Source organism: Salvelinus sp. IW2-2015, linkage group LG6.2, assembly GCF_002910315.2.
Source record: "Salvelinus sp. IW2-2015 linkage group LG6.2, ASM291031v2, whole genome shotgun sequence".
Classification (NCBI taxonomy): domain Eukaryota; kingdom Metazoa; phylum Chordata; class Actinopteri; order Salmoniformes; family Salmonidae; genus Salvelinus; species Salvelinus sp. IW2-2015.
Window position 1 is genome coordinate 15,822,573 of NC_036846.1, and position 25,907 is coordinate 15,848,479.

Here is a 25,907-nt window from a genome sequence, read left to right on the forward strand (position 1 = left end):
GGGGATGGCAGAGTATCCATGCTATCTCTTAGGCTCCAGGCTACCAGTCCGTGTCCTTGTCATGTTTTATTCATCCCCCAACGTATTATGGTGTCTTCCGACTGAAACAGAGATCCAAATCTGCTCCAGCAGAAATATTTAATATCACACCTACTTTCCTCCATCTGCTTAGACATAAAGAGAGGGTAAGAGAGAGGGGGAGGGACAGAGCTGGGAGGAAGGGAGAAAGAGAGAAACAGAGAGAAACAGACAGAGGCAGAGAGAACAGGAATGAGAGAGAGAGCGAGAGAGAGAGTAGAGCGAGAGAGAGAGAGAGTAGAGAGAGAGAGAGCGAAAAGAGAGAGGGATAGGCTTCCCAGGCATCTTCAGAAGACAGCCATTCTGGATTATTAAAAATGAAGCTTTCAAAGAGTTCTCTGCTTGAAAAAGTTGCATGCATCAATTATCTGGCAGAGAGTTAGAGCAGCAGTGTGTGATGGAGAGTGACTTGGAGCGGCTTGTCACATTGCTGAACACAGCAGAGCTACAGAAAGGTCCTCGGCTAGCTGTGACATTTGAAGCTGGTGGATTGTAAAAACTCCCAGTGTGTTTGTCAGAAAATAACAAAAAAGACCACGCTGACTGGTTCCCAGCCCCCCAAGGCCTCTAGGCACAACATTTTGCCTGTCTCAATGTCATTCAGTAATAGGGCACAGAGATCTCTATTGCTATTTGCCATGTCTGAATAACTGTGCCGTCTGAAATAATCAATAGCGTTTTCACCACCATTACACTGTTTATGAGAAAGATAAAAAGGCAGTCGGTCAAAACGATAAGCTATAAACAACCCGGCTGGGACAGAGTCGGAGAGAGAAAKTAATCCAAGTCCAAATCGAAACCAGGAAGTTAGGGGAAATAACTTCCAACAAATCTCTCTTAAACTTCCTGTAACTACAATAAATGTCTCACTTGAAGTTTTACGGTTGTAAACATTTCAAAATGATTATCCTCTCATTTATCTTCCATTTCTATGTTTGAAAAAGTCTGAATAAAAATCCATGTTAGCCATCCAGGGTTGTTAAATGTTTTAATAGCATGACTAGTGTGGTGAAAAAAAGGGCCTCCTCATGAATGTATGTGTGATTCTGTGTGCCAGTCCTATCAACTGTCTGCTCTACAAAGCCAGTGGACCTGAGATCCCTACATCATCACGACACTGGCGGCAGGCGGCCAGCTCTCTGCTCGTCACCCCACAGAGCTGAGCTACACCCAACAGCCACCACAGTGATGAACACAATGACATAATAGGGATTCGCACAGGAACTGCCAGGCTTTGATGTAACTGTGACTATTTCTACTGCTACTACTAGGGTGACGACTATAACTACTAATAGTACTACTTATACCTTGGTTCAAATATACTTTTTTTTTTACGTAGCTATCTGAAAATAATGTGCTGTACTACATTGACTAATACTGTAGTATTAGTACTGTAACTATTAGCCTACAACTATGACTACTATTATTAGCAATCATCATCACAATGATATCAATAATACATATATGAATATTGAACAAAACATATGAATATGGATGCTATACCACACTGTTGTTCGCTATTAAATAGAGACAGGATAAAACACATGCGAAGCATGTGATTTCTTCTCAGTGATAAAGATGCATCTCCCACCCCCTGCAGTTAGACTCAATGTGAGGTACAGTTCAATGCTTCAACCCTCACACATGCTACACACCCCTCAACACACACAACACACACTGCGCACACACCCACATATACTCCTCTCTCAAACACACACACACACCCAGACACATAACACATAGCCCCCCCCCACACACTCTCTCTCTCTCTCTCTCTCTCTCTCTCTCTCTCTCTCTCTCTCTCTCTCTCTCTCTCTCTCTCTCTCTCTCTCTCTCTCTCTCTCTCCTTCTCTCTCTTCTCTTCTCTCTCTCTCTCTCTCTCTCTCTCTTCTCTCTCTCTCAGTGACAGAAGAGTGGCGTACCTTTGTTCATGTCAATCAGCTGCTTCTTCTTCTGCTGGCGCTCCTGCTTCTCATGCTCCGCTTTCTCCTTGGCCAGTGCGGGCTCTCTTGATCTTCTCCTCCATCTCCCTCTTCTTGTGGTTGTCCTTCACTGCTTCCTGTAGAGGGAATGGACACACAGGCATGAGGACACATGTTCTACTATAGAAGGTAACTACATACAGTGTCTTGTCTTGAGACTCGTATTGCTTCTCCATTGTCTTGTTTGTATGCCTGACTAATGTCGATGACCTAAGAGTGCATATTGCACGTACACAGTGTGGAGTGTATTGTGAGTCTTCACAACAAAGATGGTGGGGAACAGAGTGTGGCACTGCAGTGAACCAGTCTCCCAATGCAGGAGAGAGAGAGAAGAGAAAGGAGAGAGATATCACTCTGCCTTCTTCACTGGCGAAAATGTCACCAAGGTGTCAGGGAAGGGAAGGAGAGTGAGGAGGAAACAGAACACAGTGGGGGGTATCTCCTGTTGCACAGGGCTGTTCTGACACCAGGGGAGAGAAAGGGAGGAAGAAGACACTACCACACGAGCTTTGGAGCCCACAAAGGTTCTCTCACCCCAGGCATGTGGCGCAGGCATGACATACCTCTTCCTGGAATGTGTGTGAGTGTGTGTGACTGGGTGCATGTGTAAATGTGCATGCATGTATGTGACTGTTCAGACATTTGTGGATTTGCAAGTGTGTGTTTGTGCATGTCTGCTTGCAAGTGTGTGTGAGTGCCTTTTTGCGTCCCTTGTCCTCCTCTGTGGTCTGATATAATGAGCGTTGACAGACAAACATCCCCTCCCCGGCTAAGACTCAGGTATTACGGTGATTGTGTGGAAGGAACAAGTAGCTCATCATGCCTGTCAAAAGTGGGGCCTTGGCTCCCAAGTCCAAGGACAAGAGCCCCCACTGTCACTGTCTCCTTGTGAGATGACAATGATGAAGAGACAGAGAGTGAGGGGGCGGGGGGTGGAGAGAGAGAAGGAGGAGAACAAGTCACACACAGGCCAATAGATAAAGAGAGACATATACGAGAAGAAATAATGGAGAGCAAGAGAAAGAATGGGAGAGAGAGAGAGAGAAGAGAGAGAGAGAAGGAGAGAGAGAGAGAGAGAGGAGAGAGAGAGAGAGAGAGAGAGAAGAGAGAGAGAGAGAGAGAGAGAGAGAGAGAGACGAGAGAGAGAGAGAGATGAAGACTGAGACATAGAGACATAGAGATGAGCATAGAGCATGAGATGATGGACAGGATCATAGTGAGAGACATTGAAAGAAAGAAAGGAATGAGATGACCAGGACAAAGACGGGTCTCCCGGAGGAAAAGGGAAAGCCCACAGGCAGAAGATAAAGAAGATTACATAAGAGTAGGAAATTAATGGAGAGAGAGAGAGAGGAGAGACAGAGAGACAGAACGAGAGAGAGAGAGAGACACGAGAGAGAGATAGATAGAGAGACCAGAGACAAGTGACTGCACTTCCTGAACCTCCTGCCCAATAGTATACCATATTAGAGAGACCATATATTTCCCTCAGAGATAGACATCAGATCCACTAAGAATTTGAAACACAATCCAATTGTGACTAAACTCCCCATGATCTCTGGAGTTAAATCCCCAGTGTGCCATCAGCAGCAGGCAAGATTTGTGACCTGTTCTGCCCAGCAAGAAAAGGGGCAACCAGTGAAGAACAAGACACCATTGTAAATAAACAAACCCATATTTATGCTTATTTATTTTAACTTGTGTGCTTAACGGTGCGACATTGTTACATACACTGTATATATATAATAAGAGACATTTTGTAATGTCTTTTTATTGTTTGTGTGACAACTTTCTGGTATCGTGTAAATGTTTGACTGGTTAATGGTTGTATTGTTTTAATTTCACCCTTTTGTAAATATCGACTCCACCTTGCTTTTGGCAATGTTAACAATGTTTCCCCATGCCAAATAAAGCAACCTTGAAATTGACAAACTGAGGACAGAGCAACTTAATGAGATGGAGAGAGAGAGGAGGAGAAAGAGAGAGAGAGAGCAAGGAGAGAGGAGAGAGAGGGATGAGAGAGAGAGAGAGAAGAGAGAGACTGAGAGGAGAGACAAGGACATAGAGACATGAGACAAAGAAGCTGCTGTATGAGCAGGGGAGGGGCTTAGAGGGCAGTCAGCTAGGAGCATGAGATCAGAGCAGATCTATGAGCATGCTGCTATAACGTTGTTATTTATGCCTTGCTGTTACTTTAACCGCTTTGTAGATTGTTACTAACTGTAGTATTATAGCAATATACATTTGTGATGTTCTTATTTTTGAAACTTTCCTGTATCGTTGTAATTTTATTTGGTTAATTTTTTATTTGTTCATTAACTTTGTATATTATCTACCTACTTGCTTTTGGCAATGGTTTAACGACATTTCCCAATGCCAATAAGCCCCTTTGAATTGGAATTGAATTGAACTTGGATATGAGACGGAGAGAGAAAGTGAGAGTGACAAGAGAAAGAGCAGAGACGGAGAGAGAGAGTAGGAGAGAAGAGAGAGAGAGAGAGAGAGATGAGAGAGAGAGAGAGAGAGAGAGAAGAGAGAGAGAAGGCGGGGGGTTGGAGACAATGATGAAGGACAGGAGAACAAACTCACACGGCAAAGAAAAAGAGATACATAAAGAAGGAATAATGGAGAGAGAGAGGGAGAGTGACAGAGAGTGAGACACCTTCCTGGACAAAACGTTCCACTGTAATAGTGAAGGTCTAAACTTGGCAGTAGAAAATCTTAACAGTATATTTGACCTCTCAGCTTCCCTATCAAATCTAAAAATAGAATCTCAAATAGAAAACCAAAGAAAATGAACAACGACAAATGGTTTGATGAAGAATGCAAAAATCTAAGAAAGAAATTGAGAAACCTGTCCAACCAAAAACATAGAGACCCAGGAAACATGAGTCTACGGCTTCACTATGGTGAATCACTAAAACTATACAGAAATACACTACGCAAAAGAAGGAACAGCACGTCAGAAATCAGCTCAGTGTAATTAAAGAATTCATTGACGCTAACCACTTCTGGAAAAATTGGAAAACACTAAAACAACAACACAAAGAATTATCTATTTAAAATGGAGATGTATGGGTAAACCACTTCTCCAATCTGTTTGACTCTACAACAAAGAACAAACAGCAAAAACATATACATAATCAATTACAAATCTTAGAATCAACTATTAAAGACTACCAGAACCCACTGGATTCTCTAATTACCTTGAATGAACTAAAGGACAAAATAAAAACCCTCCAACCCAAAAAGGCATGTGGTGTTGATGGTATCCTCAATGAAATTATCAAATATGCAGACAATAAATTCAAATTGGCTATACTAAAACTATTTTTTAAATATTTTCCCCAATATTTGGAACCAAGGACTGATCACCCCAATCCACAAAAGTGGAGACAAATTTGACCCTGATAACTACCGTGGGATATGCGTCAACAGCAACCTTGGGAAAATCCTCTGCATTATCATTAACAGCAGACCCGTACATTTCCTCAGTGAAAACAATGTACTGAGAAAATGTCAAATTGGCTTTTTACCAAATGATCATACGACAGACCACGTATTCACCCTGCACACCCTAATTGACCAACAAACAAACCAAAACAAAGTCAAAGTCTTCTCATGCTTTGTTGATTTAAAAAATGCCTTCGACTCAATTTGGCATGAGGGTCTGCTATACAAATTGATGGAAAGTGGTGTTGGGGGAAAAACATACGACGTACACGTGTACACAAAAAACAAGTACGCGGTTAAAGTTAGCAAAAAACACACATTTCTTCCCACAGGGCCGTGGGGTAAGACAGGGATGCAGCTTAAGCCAATCCCTCTTCAACCTATATATATCAACGAATTGGCGAGGGCACTAGAAAAGTCTGCAGCACTCGGCCTCACTCTCCTAGAATCTGAAGTCAAATGTCTGTTTGCTGATGATCTGGTGCTTCTGTCACCAACCAAGGAGGGTCTACAGCAGCACCTAGATCTTCTGCACAGATTCTGCCAGACCTGGGCCCTGACCGCAAATCTCAGTAAGACCAAAATAATGGTGTTCCAAAAAAGGTCCAGTTGCCACGACCACAAATACAAATTCCATCTAGACACCGTTGCCCTAGAGCACACAAAAAACGACACATAACTTGGCCTAAAGATCAGCGCCACAGGTAACTTTGTGAACGATCTGAGAGACAAGGCAAGAAGGGCATTCTATGCCATGAAAGGGAACATAAAATTTGACATACCAATTAGGATCTGGCTAAAAATACTTGAATCAGTTATAGAACCCATTGCCTTTATGGTTGTGAGGTCTGGGGTCCGCTCACCAACCAAGAACTCACAAAATGTGACAGACACCAAAAATATCCTCCGTGTATAACGTAGAACACCAAATAATGCATGCAGAGCAGAATTAGGCCGATACCGGCTAATTATCAAAATCCAGAAAAGAGACGTTAAATTCTACAATCACCTAAAAGAAAGCGATTCCCAAACCTTCCATAACAAAGCCATCACCTACAGAGAGATGAACCTGAAGAAGAGTCCCCTAAGCAAGCTGGTCCTGGGGCTCTGTTCACAAACACAAACACACCCAACAGAGCCCCAGGACAGCAACACAATTAGACCCAACCAAATCATGAGAAAACAAAAAGAGAATTACTTGACATGTTGGAAATAATTAACAACAAAAAACAGAGCAAACTAGAATGATATTTGGCCCTGAACAGAGAGTACACAGTGGCAGAATACCTGACCACTGTGACTGACCCAAACTTAAGGAAAGCTTTGACTATGTACAGACTCAGTGAGCATAGCCTTGCTATTAAGAAAGGCCGCCGTAGGCAGACCTGGCTCTCAAGAGAAGACAAGCTATGTGCGCACTGCCCACAAAATAAGGTGGAAACTGAGCTGCACTTCCTAACCACCTGCCCAATGTATGACCATATTAGACACATATTTCCCTCAGATTACACAGACCCACAAAGAATTAGAAAACAAACCCAATTTTGATATACCCCCATATCTAATGGGTGAAATACCACTGTGTGCCATCACAGCAGCAAGATTTGTGACCTGTTGTCACAAGAAAATGTCAACCAGTGAAAAACAAACACCATTGTAAATACAACCCATATTTATGCTTATTTATTTTCCCTTTTGTACTTTAACCATTTGTAGATGAGTGTAATGTTTACTGTTCATTTTTATTGTTTATTTCACTTTTGTATATTATCTACTCCACTTACTTTGGCAATGTTAACATATGTTTCCCATGCCAATAAAGACCTTAAATTGAAATGAAAATTTAATTGAATGGAGAGAGAGGGGAGGAGATAGAGAGAGATAGAGAGGGCAAGGTAGAGAGGGAGAGAGAGGGAGAGAGAGAGAGAGAGATAGCGAGAGACAGGGTAATTGTGTTTAGAGAGAGTTAGAGAGGAAAAAACCCTAACTTAAAACTCCCCGTGTAATATTGGAACATCGCAGCYGTTTTTATCTCCATATCAAATCATTTCTAGGTATCAATTAAGTACCTTACTGTGATTGTTTTCAATTAAAATTGTCAAAAAGAAACAAAAAAAGCTTCTTAACAGAGAGCAATTGCTTAAGCAAAGAATTTGCTCAGACTGCCTGGGAGTGGTCTGAGTGGGGAGTGTAAAACTAAAAACTACAGTGTCTATCACATAAACCTGCTGTGTATTCTTAATTCTCACTATCCAAAAGATAATTAGCAAGCTAGCTCATAATGATAACGAGGCATTAAGTGATATCATCTTGCTGTAGAAAATGCATATCAATCAATCAATCAATCAATCAAAAATGATGCAGAAAAATTWATCCATGCATTTGTTACTTCTAGGTTAGACTACTGCAATGCTCTACTTTCCGGCTACCCGGATAAAGCACTAAATAAACTTCAGTTAGTGCTAAATACGGCTGCTAGAATCCTGACTAGAACCAAGAAATTTGATCATATTACTCCAGTGCTAGCTTCCCTACACTGGCTTCCTGTTAAGGCAAGGGCTGATTTCAAGGTTTTACTGTTAACCTATAAAGCGTTACATGGGCTTGCTCCTACCTATCTTTCCGAGTTGGTCCTGCCGTACATACCTATACGTACGCTACGGTCACAAGACGCAGGCCTCCTAATTGTCCCTAGAATTTCTAAGCAAACAGCGGGAGGCAGGGCTTTCTCCTATAGATCTCCATTTTTATGGAATAGTCTGCCTACCCATGTGAGAGATGCAGACTCGGTCTCAACCTCTAAGTCTTTACTGAAGACTTATCTCTTCAGTAGGTCATATGATTGAGTGTAGTCTGGCCCAGGAGTGTGAAGGTGAACGGAAAGGCTCTGGAGCAACGAACCGCCCTTGCTGTCTCTGCCTGGCCGGTTCCCCTCTCTCCACTGGGATTCTCTGCCTCTAACCCTATTACAGGGGCTGAGTCACTGGCTTACTGGTGCTCTTTCATGCTGTCCCTAGGAGGGCTGCGTCACTTGAGTGGGTTGAGTTACTGACGTGATCTTCCTGTCTGGGTTGGCGCCCCCCCTTGGTTTGTGCTGTGGTGGAGATCTTTGTGGGCTATACTCGGCCTTGTCTCAGGATTGTAAGTTGGTGGTTGAAGATATCCCTCTAGTGGTGCGGGGGCTGTGCTTTGGCAAAGTGGGTGGGGTTATATCCTTCCTGTTTGGCCCTGTCCGGGGGTATCATCGGATGGGGCCACAGTGTCTCCTGACCCCTCCTGTCTCAGCCTCCAGTATTTAAGCTGCAGTAGTCTATGTGTCGGGGGGCTAGGGTCAGTTGGTTATACCTGGAGTACTTCTCCTGTCTTATCCAGTGTCCTGTGTGAATTTAAGTAGCTCTCTCTAATTTTCTCTCGTTCTCTCTTTCTTTCTCTCTCTCCGGAGAACCTGAGCCCTAGGACCATACGTCACGCAAACCGGGCATGATGACTCCTTGCGCCCAGTCCACCTGGCCTTGCTGCTATTCCCAGTTTCAAACTGTTCTGCCTGCGGTTATGGAACCCCTACCTGTCCCAGACGACCTGCTGTTTTCAACTCTTAATGATCGCTATGAAAAGCCAACTGACATTTATTCCTGATAATTACTTGACCATGCTTGTCATTTATGCACATTTTGAAAATCTTGGCTCTCTCTAATTCTCTCCTTCTCTCTTTCTTTCTCTCTCTCGGAGGACCTGAGCCCTAAGGACCATACGTCAGGACTACCGGGCCATGATGACTCCTTGCTGTCCCCAGTCCACCTGGCCTTGCTGCTATTCCAGTTTCAACTGTTCTGCCTGCGGTTATGGAACCTCCACCTGTCCCAGACCTGCTGTTTTCAACTCTTAATGATCGGCTATGAAAAGCCAACTGAAAATTATTCATGATTATTATTTGACCATGCTTGTCACTTGTGAACATTTTGAACATCTTGGCATAGTTCTGTTATAATCTCCACCCGGCAACAGGCCAGAAGAGGACTGGCCACCCCTCATAGCCTGGTTCCTCTCTAGGTTTTCTTCCTAGGTTTTGGCCTTTCCATGGGAGTTTTTCCTAGCCACCGTGCTTCTACACCCTGCATTGTTGCTGTTTGGGGTTTTAGGCTGGGTGTCTGTACAGCACTTCGAGATATTAGCTGATGTACGAAGGGCTATATAAAATAAACTTGATTGATAGAAAATGCATATAAAGAAGTTGCTTCATGTAGATAGCCACTAAGTCCCTTTTTAGGGGTGACTACTGTATTACTACAGCCGTAGTTACCAGAATGGTCTCATCCATCCCCAAAATGGCTGACTTTGTGCAGCGACACTTTGTCACTCTCCATGGTCCTAAATGGTAATAGGCACTGCTGGCTACCGGCACAAGAGGGATCGCGGTGTGTGTGTGGTGTGTGTGTACATTTATTTTACCAGGACCCAATAGGGACAAGGGCTGCAGTGATACTGAGGCCTTCTCTCTGTTCTCTGCCCTGTGTTTGTGGAGATGTAGAATTCGAGCGCTCTGACCTCCTCACCTGGCTGGAGAATTTCAGAGACATTTTCTGAACATCCCCTGCACTGAGCATGGGCCAGAAGACATTCCCCTTTCAGTTCTTCTTCAATTCAATCCAATTCAATAATTCATGACTTGTTTACTGCTCCCCCCTATCAGCTTCTGCTCCTATACATGCGTTTGCCCAGTCCAGAGACTGTTTTGCTTGTCCGTAAATAGAATGCATGTTCAATACATTGCTTCATAACCAAGTGGTATATGCTAGTGTGGATATTGAAACAGAGCTGTTTTAATTGCTCCTTTCTGTTGCACCACTGATTTCACACACAACACACACACAACACACACACACACACACACACACACACACACACACACACACACACACACACACACACACACACACACACACACACACAACACACACACACACACACACACACACACAAACCACAACACCCAACAACACACACACACAAACACAAACAAACACAAACAAATAGATGTTGTAGATTTGACAAACATGATCACTGTAGCACAACAGAACCTTGGGCTGCCTAAGTGTTTATCAGCCATCTGTTGCTGTACGTGCCAGCTTCTAATGAAATTGTGTCAGGAACTTATGAGGTACAAATACACTAACTTGGTAGTCTTTAAGACACAATACTATATTTTTTCTTTATTGAAGGGTTATCCTGAATAAATTGAAATCCTGTGACCAGTTTAGGTTGAATAATGCCTGCAGTGTGAATATCAGTGACTTAATCACTGAGAGCCAGTGTCTATGCAAATATATATTGGATAAACCTAGTGTGTGTGTGTGTTAGAGGATTACTGTAGCAGCTGTCGAGGAGGAAGCAGCAGTAACAGACAAAGTGTAGTGGGAGGAGAGGCATCATATTACCAGTACCATTATCATCACGATGACTCTTCATACTGTCAGTGTCAGGGCATGAGCATGCTTTTGAGATCGAGCCAATGGCCCTGAAAAGACGGACACACACACACACAGAAACACACACTCGGTCACGCAAACATACACACACACACAACGTCACGCAAACACAACGACACGCACACACACACTCTGGCCATTATAATTTGATCGCTAAGATTATGTGATGATGCTCCTTCTTGCAACCCCACACCCATTAGTCTGGCTTTATTGGTCTTATTCAGTCAATTAACGACTAAGACTGTTAGCTCAACATCCACCTGCCCAGGCTTTGCTAACTTGTTTATACAGAGATCCTCCTCTCTGCTCCGAGTCAGGATTACACACACAGAGCTGGTTGACTGCATTTCACCCCCGACTCCATCTCCAAATATGGCAGCTGCATTGAAATAAAAAAAATTGTCAGGGTATTTCCACATATATGGACTTCCTGCGCCAAAATAAAAAGATTTTTATTGGCCTCGTCAAGAGTAGAAAAAACCAATGGCTAATGGATTCTCTTATCTGTTGTAGTTAGCTCTATGAGGGCTGTCAGTCATTGCGTTTACTCAAATGCCTCATGTCGGTCGGCGTTGAATTAAGCAGAGGATTTTTAGTCAAAGCAATTTAGAGGAAAGTAGTATTCCAATTGAGTTCTTTATCGTCTGGGATGGCCCTGTGTGTAATGAATGCATTACATAGGCCAAACAACACTCCGTGATGCCGGCGAATAAATGTTTAGCCTCAAATTACTCAAAGCCCATATGATGAACTGTAAAGAACCATACATTTACTGTGCATGTTGAATGGGTGTTAGAGTAAAATCAATTGGAAAGTTAAATAAGGTCTCCGTCGTGAATATGAATTTCTTTAATGACCCCAACTGCCGACCAGTCACAATATCCATTTGCTGTATCACTCTGGCTGGTTCATAATGATATATACCCTCAGTGGCTGTAAGGTAAGTGATGGGTGATGCAAGGAACATACCGTTAGCGTAGCCAAAGGATAAATACCCTTCCCAAGACAGATTCACAATATCCCGCTAGGCTGCTACTGGCTAGCCAAGCTTAACATGGTGCAAAGGGTAAGGGCTGTTAGCTAGCATCTATAGTTGCGGAGGAAACGTCTACATTCTTTCAGTTTTACAGGTAGAAAAACAAACAACAACCAGAATGAATGCATCGATCACCAAACATTCCTGAAAGTTAGAAGCATTGAAGCATCTGTTAAATGGGTCTCCCGGCAAGAAAGACGATTGTTTATTTTATACACTAACAACACCCTCACTCTCTATCCCAACCCTCAACTCAACCCCCCACTTCCCCAGACCTCTCCTACTCCTTGGCATTGAAGTCTAAATCAGTAATAACTTATTCATAAAGAGCTATTTGCTTGAGAGAATAATTAATTTATTAGCGGACGTCTCCTTTTTAGAGGCTGCGCAACAGCAACTCCTTGGGGGAGCGCCGTGTCGAACGCTGGTACTCTTTGATCACGAGAATGAAAGTTAGTTATACATATGGGAAGGAGGGAGGGAGGGGTGGGGAGAGAGAGAGGAGAGAGAACAGAGAGAGAAGATACTCAGACAAGAAGACCTTGCCATTCACACTAATAGGTTTGGAAGACTTTGAGCGTATCTTCTGGACATCGTGTCATCATCCTGACACATTACATTTTTGGGGGCACCGGGAGGAGAGGGAGAGATGGAGGGAGAAAATAGTTAAATAAATGTTTAAGAGACTTCTTCCCGGGAGGTAGGGTCTCTGCTTTGTTCATCACCGTTTGAGTTTGTCTTGGTCCACAAATATCCCTCTTGAGCATTCTGGGCTTTTAATTTTTATGATGAATGTGTTTTCTGACATTTTATTTTAGACTCACCTCACATTCATTCCAATAAATGTCATATCTGTGTTTTTGAATAAACTGGAAAGATGTTACTGTTGTATCATTTACTCTGTACTACTTTCCTGGATACTTTCCTTGAGGTTTTGTGTTTATATACTGATGTCAACTGATCATGGTTTAGTTTTACTCCCTTGATAATCTAAATATATCCAAAGCAAGCAGTTTCTGTGTTCTTCGGAAATTAACAATACATGATTTTTGAGTGTTCTCAAAAAAAGATTGTCCCAGGAAATGTAGTCATACACATGATTTAGTTTATAACTGGGTCGTTATAAGTAGTTTGTCTCAATGTGGTCCTACTGTACATTACTTTGAATACCTTTCCTGGAACAACCATTTCTGAGAACAGAAAGTATTGTTCATTTCCAAAGAAACATATATACACTACGTTGCCAAAARTATGTGGACACCTGCTCGTCGAACATCTCATTCCAAAATCATGGGCATTAATATGGAATTGGTCCCCCTTTGCTGCTATAACAGCCTCCACTCTTCTGGGAAGTCTTTCCATTAGATACTGGAACATTGCTGAGGGGACTTGCTTCCATTCAGCCACAAGAGCATTAGTGAGGTCGCACTGATGTTAGGTGATTAAGACTGGCTCGCAATCAGAGTTCCAATTCATCCCAAAGGTTTTGGATGGGGTTGAGTTCAGGGCTCTGTASAGGCCAGTCAAGTTCTTCCTCACCGATCTCGACAAACCATTTTCTGTACGTACCTGGCTTTGTGCACGGGGGCATTGTCATGTTGAAACAGGAAAGGGCCTTCAAACTGTAACTAAGGGGCCTAGCCCAAACCATGAAAAACAGCCCCAGACCATTATTCCTCCTCCACCAAACTTGGCACTATGCATTCGGGCAGGTAGCCTTCACCTGATATCCTCCAAACCCAGATTCGTCCGTCAGACTGCCAGATGGTAAGGCGTGGTTCATCACTCCAGAGAACATGTTTCCACTGCTCCAGAGTCCAATGGCGGTGAGCTTTACACCACTCCAGCCAACGCCTGGCATTGTGCATGGTGATCTGAGGCTAGTGTGCGACTTCTCGGCCATGGAAACCCATTTCATAAAACTCCCGATGAACAATTCTTGTGCTGATGTTGCTTCCAGAGGCAGTTTGGAACTCGACAGTGTTGCATCTGAGGACAGACAATATTTTACGCTCTACACGCTTCAGCACTCGGCGGTCCCATTCTGTGTCCTACCACTTCGCGGCTGAGCCGTTGTTGCACCTAGACGTTTCCACTTCACAATAACAGCACTTACAGTTGATCAGAGCAACTCTAGCAGGACAGACATTTGACAAACTGACTTGTTGGAAAAGTTGCATCCTATGACGGTGCCACGTTGAAAGTCACTGAGCTTTTCAATAAGGCCATTCTACTACCAATGTTGGGCTATGGAGATTGCATGGCTGTGTGCTCGATGTTATACACCTGTCAGCAACGGATGTGGCTGAAATAGCCGAATCTACTCATTTGAAGGGGTGTCCAMATACTTTTGTATATATAGTATATTTATATTATCAAGGTGGTAAAACCCTATTGCCACGATATAATTCTTAGTCATTGTATTCAGAGAAACCCGGATACTACTAACTAGCTCCTTGAAAACAGTGGGAGGTAATACATCTATTACACTTATGCAGAAATAATGTTTAGAATAGGAAGAGCCAGCCTCCACGGCTCCAAGCTCTTCAGAGTTTCAATAAGCCCAGACCTCAACAGACTTACCCCACCCCTCTACCTGCTTAAGACCTGCTTGACTCTTTGAAGCACCGAAGGCGGAGGTACTGTCTTTTCTTTCCGTGTCCATTTAAAGGGGATAAGAAGCTTCCAAAGTCTCTTTTATCAGTATGGAACTTACACGCTTCCATGATACATTATACATTCAGGCACAGGCTGCGTACCAAATGGTGCCATGGTCAAAAGTAGTGCACTATGAAAGGCATAGGGTTTCATTTGGGAAGCACCTACAGTTTATGTATGCTTTAATCTGTCCTATAAGCCCGCCCCTGTGTCATCAGGCTCCCAGGTCTGTCAGGCAAATGTATTTGTCAACTCTGGATTAAATAAGTTAATTCACCACCTAGTCTTAAAACGGGACCAACTTTCTTAGTTCTGAGATAGTCAAATGCATGAGCCAACAATTTAATGGCATGAGATAGAAGTATGAAAGGATTGAGTGAAGCTTTCCTCCACTGCTGTTGGTATTTTTTTTACATATTTCTTTAGTGCAGCATTTACCTGTGCTCTCTCTCAAGGAATAGAGAGACTTAACATGTGCTTCATGTGCTCTCTCTCAAGGAACAGAGAGACTTAACATGTGCTTCATGTTATGCTACTAAAGTCAATGTTGAGTTAAAATACAGTAGGACTATGTCTTACTAAAGTCAATGTTGAGTTAAAATACAGTAGGACTATGTCCTTTACTGAAGTCAAGTTGAGTTAAAGTACAGTAGGACTTACAACTTCTAAAGTCAATGTTGAGTTAAAATACAGTAGGACTATGTCTTACTGAAAGTCAATGTTGAGTTAAAGTACAGTAGGACTATGTCTTACTAAGTCAATGTGAGTTAAAAGTTACAGTAGGACTATGTCTTACTAAGTCAATGTTGAGTTAAAATACAGTAGGACTATGTCTTACTAAAGTCAATGTTGAGTTAAGTACAGTAAGGGACTATTCTTACTGACAGTCAATGTTGAGGTTAAAGATACAGTAGGACTATGTCTTTACTAAAGTCAATGTTGAGTTAAAAGTACAGTAGGACTCATGTCTTACTAAAGTCAATGTTGAGTTAAAGTACAGTAGGACTAAGTCTTACTAAAGTCAATGTTGAGTTAAAATACAGTAGGACTATGTCTTACTAAAGTCAATGTTTGAGTTAAAAAGTAGACTATGTCTTACTGAAGTCAATGTTAGTTAAAATAACAGTAGGACTATGTCTTACTAAAGTCAATGTTGAGTTAAATACAGTAGGACTATGTCTTACTAAAGTCAATGTTGAGTTAAAGTACAGTAAGACTATGTCTACTAAAGCAATGATATGGTTTAAAGTACAGAGACTATGTCTTACTGAAGTCAATTTGAGTTAAAAGTACAGTAGGACTATGTCTTACTAAGTCAATGTTGAGTTAAAGTACAGTAGGACTACAACTTACTAAAGTCAATGTTGAGTTTAAAATACAGTAGGACTATGTTCTTACTAAAGTCAATGTTTGAGTTTAAAGATAACAGTAGGGACTATGTCTTACTGAAGTCAAGTGTTGAGTCTAAAGTACAGTAGGACATATGTCTACTAAGTCAATGTTGAGTTAGTAACAGTAGGACTAATGTCTTACTAAAGTCAAGTTGAGTTAAATACAGTAGACTATGGTCTACTAAAGTCAATGTGTGAGTTAAAGTTACAGTAAGACTATGCTACTAGTCATGTGAGTTAAAAATACAGTAGGACTATTTCTTATAAAGTCAATGTTGAGTTAAAGTACAGTAAGGACATATTCCTTACTAAGTCAATGTTGAGTTAAAATTACAGTAGGACGTACGTCTTACTAAAGTCAATGTGAGTAAAATACAGTAGGACTATGTCTTACTAAAGTCAATGTTGAGTTAAAAGTACAGTAGGACTTGTCTTACTGAAGTCAATGTTGAGTTTAAATACAGTAGGACTATGTCTTACTAAAGGTCAATGTTGAGTTAAAGTACAGTAGGACTATGTCTTACTAAAGTCAATGTTGAGTTTAAAAGTACAGTAGGACTATGTCTTACTGAAGTCAATGTTTGAGTTTAAAGTTACAGGTAGGGACTATGTCTTACTAAAGTCAATGTTGAGTTAAAGTACAGTAGGACTATGTCTTACTAAAGTCAATGTTGAGTTATAGTAAAGTAGGACTATGTCTTACTAAAGTCAATGTTGAGTTATAGTAAAGTAGGACTATGTCTTACTGAAGTCAATGGGCACTAACGTACCTCAGCATCACATAAAGGTGACTCAACAGCAGAGCTGTAAATTAAACATTTTCATTGGTAACACTGGTGCTCCCAACTTAAAGTTAGGAGCACAACAAAATGTAGGAACATCAGAAAATAGTATTATTTCTAAATTGATTGAGATACAGCCCATATTGGGCCTATATGAATTCTAGCTACTTTTGAAGCACATGTTGTGCCATGGAAACTAATATGCAATCCTGTAATGACATGTTTATTATGAGAACCTGAAATGTTGATACAAAAACCTGTMATTGAAATTACAAAGTCATTGGTGGAATATCAGGTTTGTACATTGTGTACAAGCACTACTGACCTACTGAGATGCAATGCATTGAAACATTACATTAGTACTTTTGAATGTTCTGTCCGTTTAGTGTTCTGAAACAACCAGTAGCGGTGCGTGGTTAAAATCACTGGGGAAGCCCAAAAAACAAGGCATACATGTGTTGTGATAATTGTGCTGTTTTCTCTATAAATCCTGTTCATTCATATGCCTTGCGACTGTGATATATACCCTAAGGCCGAGACAATAAGAAGACACAGTGGAAGAATGAATTCAACCACACCTTTGTTTCATCACAAAACCGGAAAAGCAACTTCTGTTCGGTGAAGTCTACAAAGCATACGGCATGTAACAAATAGTTACATGCAACTGCCGCGCAACTCTCCTGGGACTGCCATACAGGAGAAATATCAGGCCACAGAGAGAAACACGATATTGAACTTCACTAGAATAGTGGTCACCAACCGGTCGATTGCAATCGACTGGTCGATCTCCAAGGCATTCCTAGTTGATCGCCAAACACTTTTGTAAAAACCCAACGATAAAGCATTATGTTCCTACTTTTTTTTTATTCATCTCGGGCTGTTGGAGGTAGGTGCACCCGATTCAAACTGTTGCCTTTTGAACCATTTCATGTATCTGAATGGTCAAACTCTGCCTTCCCGGCGGGCCCGGAGGACAAATCAAGTGCACTATAGGTCTACCGCTGGCCAATCGAATGGCTCAGATTAACGTGTTTGCAATAACGTAACAGGCATAAAAGAAAGCTACATCAAAGTTGATACTGTGAGATTTCAAAACGTTTAAAACCTTGACTAGAGAGAGACTGTCAACGAATACAGCAAAGAGCTGCTGTTTTTATGACTGAGTTCATGTTTAATGTTTCACTGTCAACACTTTGTATTCAACCCTTTCATAAGCCCGTACTCTACACAGACTGGTTCGGCATTAGCAATCAGACCTGCAGTAGACCTACAGTGCATTCGGGAAAGTATTCAGGCCCGCTTGACTTTTTCCACATTTTGTTACGTTATAGCCTTATTCTAAAAAATAATTAAATAGAACAAATTCCCCATCAATCTGCACACAATACCTCAATGTTAAAGCGAAAACAGGTTAAAAAAACTAAACAGAAATACCTTATTTACATAAGCATTCTAACCCTTTACTATGAGACTCGAAATTGAGCTCAGGTGCATCCTGTTTCAATTGATCATCCTTGAGATGTTTCTACAACTTGATTGTTGTCCACCTGTGGTAAAATCAATTGATTGGACATGATTTGGAATGGTACACACCTGTCTATATAAGGTCCCACAGTGGACAGTGCATGTCAGAGCAAAAAACAAGCCATGAGGTCGAAGGAATTGTCCGTATAGCTCAGAGAAAGGATTGTGCTGAGGCCCAGATCTGGGGAAGGGTCCCAAAAAATATCTGCGGCATTGAAAGTCCCCAAAAACACAGTGGCCTACATCCTTCTTAAATGGAAGATGTTTGGAACCACCAAGACTCTTCCTAGAGCTGGCCGCCCAGTCAAACTGAGCAATCGGGTGAGAAGGGCCTTGGTCAGGGAGGTGACTAAGAACCCGATGGTCACTCTGACAGAGCTCCAGAGTTCCTCTGTGGAGATGGGCAAACCTTCCAGAAGGAAAACCATCTCTGCAGCACTCCACCAATCAGGCCTTTATGGTAGAGTGGCCAGACGAAAGCCACTCCTCAGTAAAAGGCACATAACTGCCCGCTTGGAGTTTGCCAAAAGGCACCTACGGACTCTCAGACCATAATAAACAAGATTATCTGGTCTGATGAAACCAAGATTGAACTCCTTGGCCTGAATGCCAAACGTCACGTCTGGAGGGAACCTGGCACCATCCCTACGGTGAAGCATGGTGGTGGCAGCATCATGCTGCGGATATGTTTTTCAGCGACAGGTACTGGGAGACTAGTCAGGATTGAGGGAAAGATGAATGAAGCAAAGTACAGAGAGATCCTTGATGAAATCCTGCTCCAGAGGGCTCAGGACCTCAGACTGAGGCGAAGGTTCACCTTCCAACAGGACACCGACCCTAAGCACACAGCCAAGACAATGCAGGAGTGGCTTCGGGACAAGTCTCTGAATGTCCTTGAGTGGCCCAGCCAGAGCCCAGACTTGAACTCAATCAAACATCTCTGGAGAGACCTGAAAGTAGCTGTGAAGCGACGGTCCCCATCCAACCTGACAGAGCTTGAAAGGATCTGCGGAGAAGAATGGGAGAAACTCCCCAAATACAGATGTGCCAAGTTTGTAGTGTCATACCCAAGAAGACTCAAAACACTGCCAAAGGTGCTTCAACCGGGTCTGAATACTTATGTAAAAGTGATATTTCAGTTTGTATTTTTATACATTTGCAAAAAATCTATTTTAGAATAAGGCTGTAACGTAACAAAATGTTGAAAAAGTTGAGCGGTCTGAATACTTTCCGAATGCACTGTATATGCAAAAAGGCCATTGCCATATATGGATTTACTTTGAACTGGACTGTGTTACAGTCGTGAGTAGATGGCCTTGTTTTGAGATCAAAGCGAGAGCTGCATGTAGCTACCTGTGCACATTTTGTTCATATCCTTTGCTAGTTAGTGATTTTTTAGCCCAGTTATAGATAATTTGTTGTTAGGAATAGGGGAGTGATTTTTTCCCACAAGAGTACAAAACATGTACATTTTCTTTGAAAAGCGAGTCAGGTAAAGAGCTTTTTTTTGTCTTAAAGGGGCAGTGTTGTATTTTGAGACAGGCTTGAATAAGCTAAGTAGTCAGAAAAATAATACATTGTATTTTGTAAAGTGGTTGCTTGCATCAAACAACACAACAACATTTTCAGTCACCTTCTTGTCTGAAGGACAAGTGGATAAACAGGTTATTGTCAAGCCCTGCATGTTTTTTTTTCTATATCATGGAATGTAGGCCTACAGTACATTGAACACCACACATTGGTTGCTACCGTAGGCAGAACGATAGAATAGCTATTTCCATGTTAAATGTTATGGAATGCATTTTCTCCATATTTTTTTCAATGTTAGACACTCTGTTAGGCCTACATTCTGATCAAATAGACACAGTTGCCTACTTTGCTGCTGCTGGAAGTTGCACAGAATTTTCAAAATGTTCTAGTTTTCGCTCAGCAGACCTGAAATTTGCTCAGTGCCGTAAAAAAATTATAGGGGACATTGGTTACATGACCTACATTTTTGAATCACTAAACAACAATTGATTTAGAACCACAGAGAGTTTCCGCAAGTCGCAAAGCTAGCTAGCCACTGGAGAACAACAACGAGGTGCAACAATTCAAGTTGTTTCTGTCAATGGCGTATGCTCTCGATGCGATTTGATGGGAGTGACAACAAATCGAAACTGTCATACACTTTTTTTGGGTGCGCCAGGACCATTTAGATTTGAGCTCACTCAGTTTAGCTCAACGCTGATTGGCTATTAATTTATCATTTTTTCAATCAAGGGAGGCCAAATACTCGCTGGCTTTCCTTGCATTCAATGCTACGGGTAGCAACAATGTCATAATCTTTTGGACCAGACAACATCAGATAGAATGCCTACACATACAGAGACACTGTGCAGGGCGCTGTTTCGCTTGGTCAGATGCTTTCTCTTGTGAGATACATTCAGCCTGTCGCGAATTTAAGGAAAATGATGAAACACAAAGACAAAAGATAAATGATTTCTTTTTTTTTTCATGGTACATTTTTTGGGGAAGCCTAGCTTCCCTTGGCCTCCATGAATACACGCCATTGGAAACAATGGACTTTGACGTTAGTAGAGGAACCAGCATATTACTATAGCAGAGGCCCCCATGAATACACGCCATTGGAAACAATGGACTTTGACGTTAGTAGGGAACCAGCATATTACTATAGCAGAGGCCCCATGAATACACGCCATTGGAAACAATGGACTTTGACGTCAGTAGAGGAACCAGCATATTACTATAGCAGAGGCCCCCATGAATACACGCCATTGAAAACAATGGACTTGATGTTAGTAGGGGACAGCATATTACTATAGCAGAGGCCCCCATGATACACGACCATTGGAAACAATGGACTTTGACGTTAGTAGAGGAACCAGCATATTACTATAGCAGAGGCCCCCATGAATACACGCCATTGGAAACAATGGACTTTGATGTTAAGTAGGGGAGCCAGCATATTACTATAGCAGAGGCCATAGAAATAACCGGGGAAAGGATGAATATTTTTGATGAAATCGATCGCCCATTGCCTAATATCAGAATTAAGATGGACCTGCCTATTCATATAGGTATCCGATACAAGAAATAAAAACCCAAATATTTATTGAGCATCCACATAGGCCTAAATGATCAATGGCTTGCGCTTCACATTTACAACATTGATCATGCAATGGATGCATGCACTGTTGGGAGCTAAATTGGTGGCTATAACCTACCTACTTTGTTGGGTAATAATCACTGTTGAAAAATGTATCATAAACTAATTTACTAGAACATGACAGCCAGCCAAAGGTTAGCTACCTCCTTTTGAACTACTGATTGCTAGTTATTGATTTATTGAAATGACCGTCGTAGTAGTTGAAAGTTGGCTGTGTAGCTGAAAAGTCAGAGACGAAGGGCGTGCAAGTCTATTACAAGCGGCGCCCGGACCTTCAATCAGGAGAATGGCGCATTTCCATGTCCACCAGCTTTATACAGTTTCTGTAATCGACATAACTGCATCTAGCTATTCTGCATATAACTGCATCAGTAGCTATCTATCTAGCCAAACTAGCGTGCTTTGTTAAATGTATTAGCAGTAGGACTGCATTTTGAGAGGTGCAAAATGCGTGCACCATAGCCCCGGTGCCCAGTGGTCCCATCGTGGGCTGCCAACTCCTCTCCGCCTTGTTTGTGCACTGTGCTGACCCTCCAATAATGACATGAATAAGACGTTTTCTAGGCTGAGACTATTTTGTCTAGGGCTCTTTGGAACAATTGTACAGTGAAGACTAATCATTACAACAATTATTATCTGGGTGATTTCTTTTGTCGCACGGTGCTCCCAAGATAAAAAAACAGGTCACATAGCAAAATATTTGGTCACACTTTAGAGCCCTGGTTCCAAGTGTGTGTGTGTGTGTGTTTCATGACCAATCAGGTAAGATAGAGACACATTTGAAGAAGCTATCTTTCAAATGGATTAAGCTACAAAATATTATGACCCCATCACTGAAATATAAGACTCTCAGGAACATGTATGTGTCTTCTGTTTCCTTCTACAATGTCCACAAACCACGCAGGATTCATTAGAACAGAGTGGACAAGACCAGGCACTAAATCAGACTTTCGGAAAGACGATCATACAAAATTATAGCCTGATGAACTTCCCAATACCTTCTCCTGATGGTACAAAAGTACTGTCAGACTGATTTGTAATAGACTGTCATTACCCCAATTTTAAAAAGTGAACATCACTTTTTGTATACGTTGGGGTTGCAAAAATGTTTTGATATCAAAATGGGGTCGCAGGCCAAAAAAGTTTGGGAAAGCCTTGTGTACTCTATATTTGCTGTACTCACCACGAAGAGGGTACGGAAGGAGGCCAGGTCACCGAAGAAGTCCTCGACGCAGAGGACGTGGGGGTCGAAGGCGTAGTAGGTGCCCAGGCTCTCGTATAGCTTCTGCATGTTCTTGTGCATGGTGGACAGCTTCTCATATTGCTCCCGTGAATGTTTTGAGAAGCCGTGAGGGAAGGTATAGTCAAGGAAATAACATTTTGTTTGATCAATGGTACTGGTCAGACCTGGGTTTCAAATACCCTAAAAATAGATTAAAATTGTTTATCTGTGTCTGTTTGAGCTTGCCTTGCTCAATAAACCAATAAAAAAGTCCCACAACTGTAAACCGCACCCATCTGGCACTCCAGGCAAACGAGACTCGAAATTTCAAAAGTATTTGAAAATATTTTTCAAGTATTTGAACCCAGGTCTGGTACTGGTGCGACAACACATACTGTAACACTTTGTCACCATGCTGTGTGATGTTACACAACAATAGACAGTCATCATTGAGCTAGTTATCAAACCATCACCTCCTTTCATTCACTTGTTTGTAAACACACCCACCCACACTGAGAACGCAAACCAAAAATGCTGGAAAAAAGCCATCGCTTTTCAGACAGGGAGAGGTCGGAGAAACTAATGTGTGTGTTTCAATAACCTCTCCAACTCACTTTGGAGTCATTGGCACAGTGGGCTAATAGCGCACAGCCCGGGAGTAATGGAAATGTATTTTGTAGTCGGCTGCGACACAGATGGCTGTTGGAATAGCTGATTGCAGTCATTGTTCTATTGTTTCTCCCAACAAGAGCGGGGTCGGTTTGTCTTGAACCGCGGCCCACGCCGCACTATGTAATTTACTGAGCAGATAAAGCACTTTCTACTGGGTGAATGGGTATTGACAGCTGCTGTCCATGCAGTATTATCCCAGAGGACCACATGGAGCCCAGACACTGGTCATAGACTCTGGTTGTTCTGCCACAAACACAGACGGACCCACACACAGTGTGACAGTGTGTGTGATGAGGTGAAAAGCACACCTCTATTGAACACACTGTGTAAAACAACTCACAGCAAGCATGGAAAGCCACACACATTCAAGCAGATACACAAAGCAGTGTGACAGGACACACACCACGGTGGTTTTCAACCCAACTCGCCTCAGCCTCAATGTTCAGGTCACTGTCAACAACACACAATCACACTGAGGCTAATTGGACAACACAGCATCAAACACCCCCACTGTTCTATCAATCACGTACATCACGTTCATCTATCTACCTGTATCTTCCGATCTATGCATTTCTGCATCTGTCCATGGCTGTCTAAAGCTGTCCAAGGCTGTCTATAGGCCTGTGGGCTGGGCTGTGGATCTATGGATGGGCTGGTGGGTATGTGGTCTATCAGGGGTTCTTTTGGGGGTGTGATGACCGATCTGGGGCCTTGCTACATCTGTGTCCTGGCCGACGTTGGGTCCAGCTGAGCGAGGATGAAAGCAGGGCCGGCAGGAGGCCAGACAAGCTGGATTAGCTCTCAGCGGGTCAGTGTTTACCAGACCTCAACAGCAGCACTGGCAGTGACCAGCACTACAGCCCACACAGGCCTGGTGATGCTAGATTTATCTAGCTGATAGATGTCTTTATATCTCTCTTCATCCCCCTTCTCTCTTTCTGTCACACTGTCTATCTCGCTTACTCTCCCTTTCTCTCTCTCTGTCTGTCACTCACCATTTTTGTCTCTCTCTCTGTGTTCCTCTCTTTCTTTTTATCCATATTTTTCTCTCTCTCTTTCTTCCTCTCCCATCAGCTCCCTTTAAAGACCTAAGGACTTGGATGGAAGGGTGTTTACATCAAACCTTGTTTCCACACATCCAATCTCTCAAAGACACCAACTTTCCACAAAGTTATACAGTGGTTCTACCTCTCGCCCATATTAAAGTCCTTCTAAACCACACTACAGTCCATCTTAACAACAATAAGGTCCTGTTCAACCACACTATGGTCCTGCTTAACCAATGTTTGTGAATATTTCACTCCCATTAACCAGCTGTCAGCAGTACTTTTAGTGTCACTCGATAATGAGCCCAAATATTCCATCAAATCCACAAATGATGGCAGGTTTGAGTGTTTCACACCAACACTCCCACTCACTTTGTCATATGATTCAAGCTTAATATTGAACCTAATATTGCTTATACAATCCAGGTTACGCAAGCTTGGTTACAAAATACAGGACAATACTATTATTATAAAATTATTACTATATATTTTGATAAAAGAATGAGAATAGAGAACAGTGTGTGATGGAGAGGAGTCGTCAATGGACTATGGGGATGAGAAGTGGTGAATAGATGATGCAAGGAGGTAAGTCTAAGCTCAGGTAGCTGTGCTTGTGCTGCTTACTTGGCTGTGCTGCGGTGGAGCATGCATTCTGTGCCGTTTGCTGTTTAGCATGAATAACAAGGGCCTCGGTAAACCAGGGGAGCTGCATCAGAGCAGTGAAGGGATGCTGTCTGTCTGTCTGCCCAGCTGTCTCTCTGTCCCTTTGTCTGTCGGTCTCCCGCTGGGGACTGATGTGAGGCTCAATGGGCTTCAGCTCTTGTTATTTCCACATTAAAGCCATGTCATATTGACAGTATCTGACAACAGACTGTCCTACAGCAGTACCAGTATGCAGCATTCTCAAACTGCATCTCTCAATTTCTGATACAGTCTCTCTCTGGCAGTCTCCTCGTGTTCTGATACAGTCTCTCTCTCTCTGCCTGTTTGTCAGTCTCCTCTGGTTCTCTGCCTGTTTGTCATCTCCTCTGGCTCTCTGCCTGTTTGTCAGTCTCCTCTGGTTCCTTGCCTGTTTGTCATCTCCTCTGGCTCTCTGCCTGTGTGTCAGTCTCCTCTGGCTCTCTGCCTGTTTGTCAGTCTCCTCTGGCTCTCTGCCTGTTTGTCAGACTCCTCTGGCTCTCTGCCTGTTTTTCAGTCTCCTTTGGCTCTCTGCCTGTTTGTTAGTCTCCTCTGGCTCTCACCTGTTTGTTAGTCTCCTCTGGCTCTCTGCCTGTTTGTCATCTCCTCTGGCTCTTTGCCTGTTTGTCATCTCCTCTGTCTCTTTGCCTGTTTGTCAGACTCCTCTGACTCTCTGAATGTTTGTCAGTCTCCTCTGGCTCTCACCTGTTTGTCATCTCCTCTGGTTCTC

The 25,907-nt window shown here is 42.5% G+C and overlaps 1 protein-coding gene across 1 annotated transcript in view; it reads right to left on the reverse strand.

Moving 5' to 3' along the window:
* diaph2 (diaphanous-related formin 2) overlaps positions 1–25,907 on the reverse strand; it is a 717,635-nt gene that overhangs the window by 99,492 nt on the left and 592,236 nt on the right. The window contains 3 exon segments of the mRNA XM_023990279.2: positions 2,001–2,076; positions 2,078–2,137; positions 22,743–22,907. Coding sequence (XP_023846047.1) covers positions 2,001–2,076; positions 2,078–2,137; positions 22,743–22,907 — 301 coding nt within the window.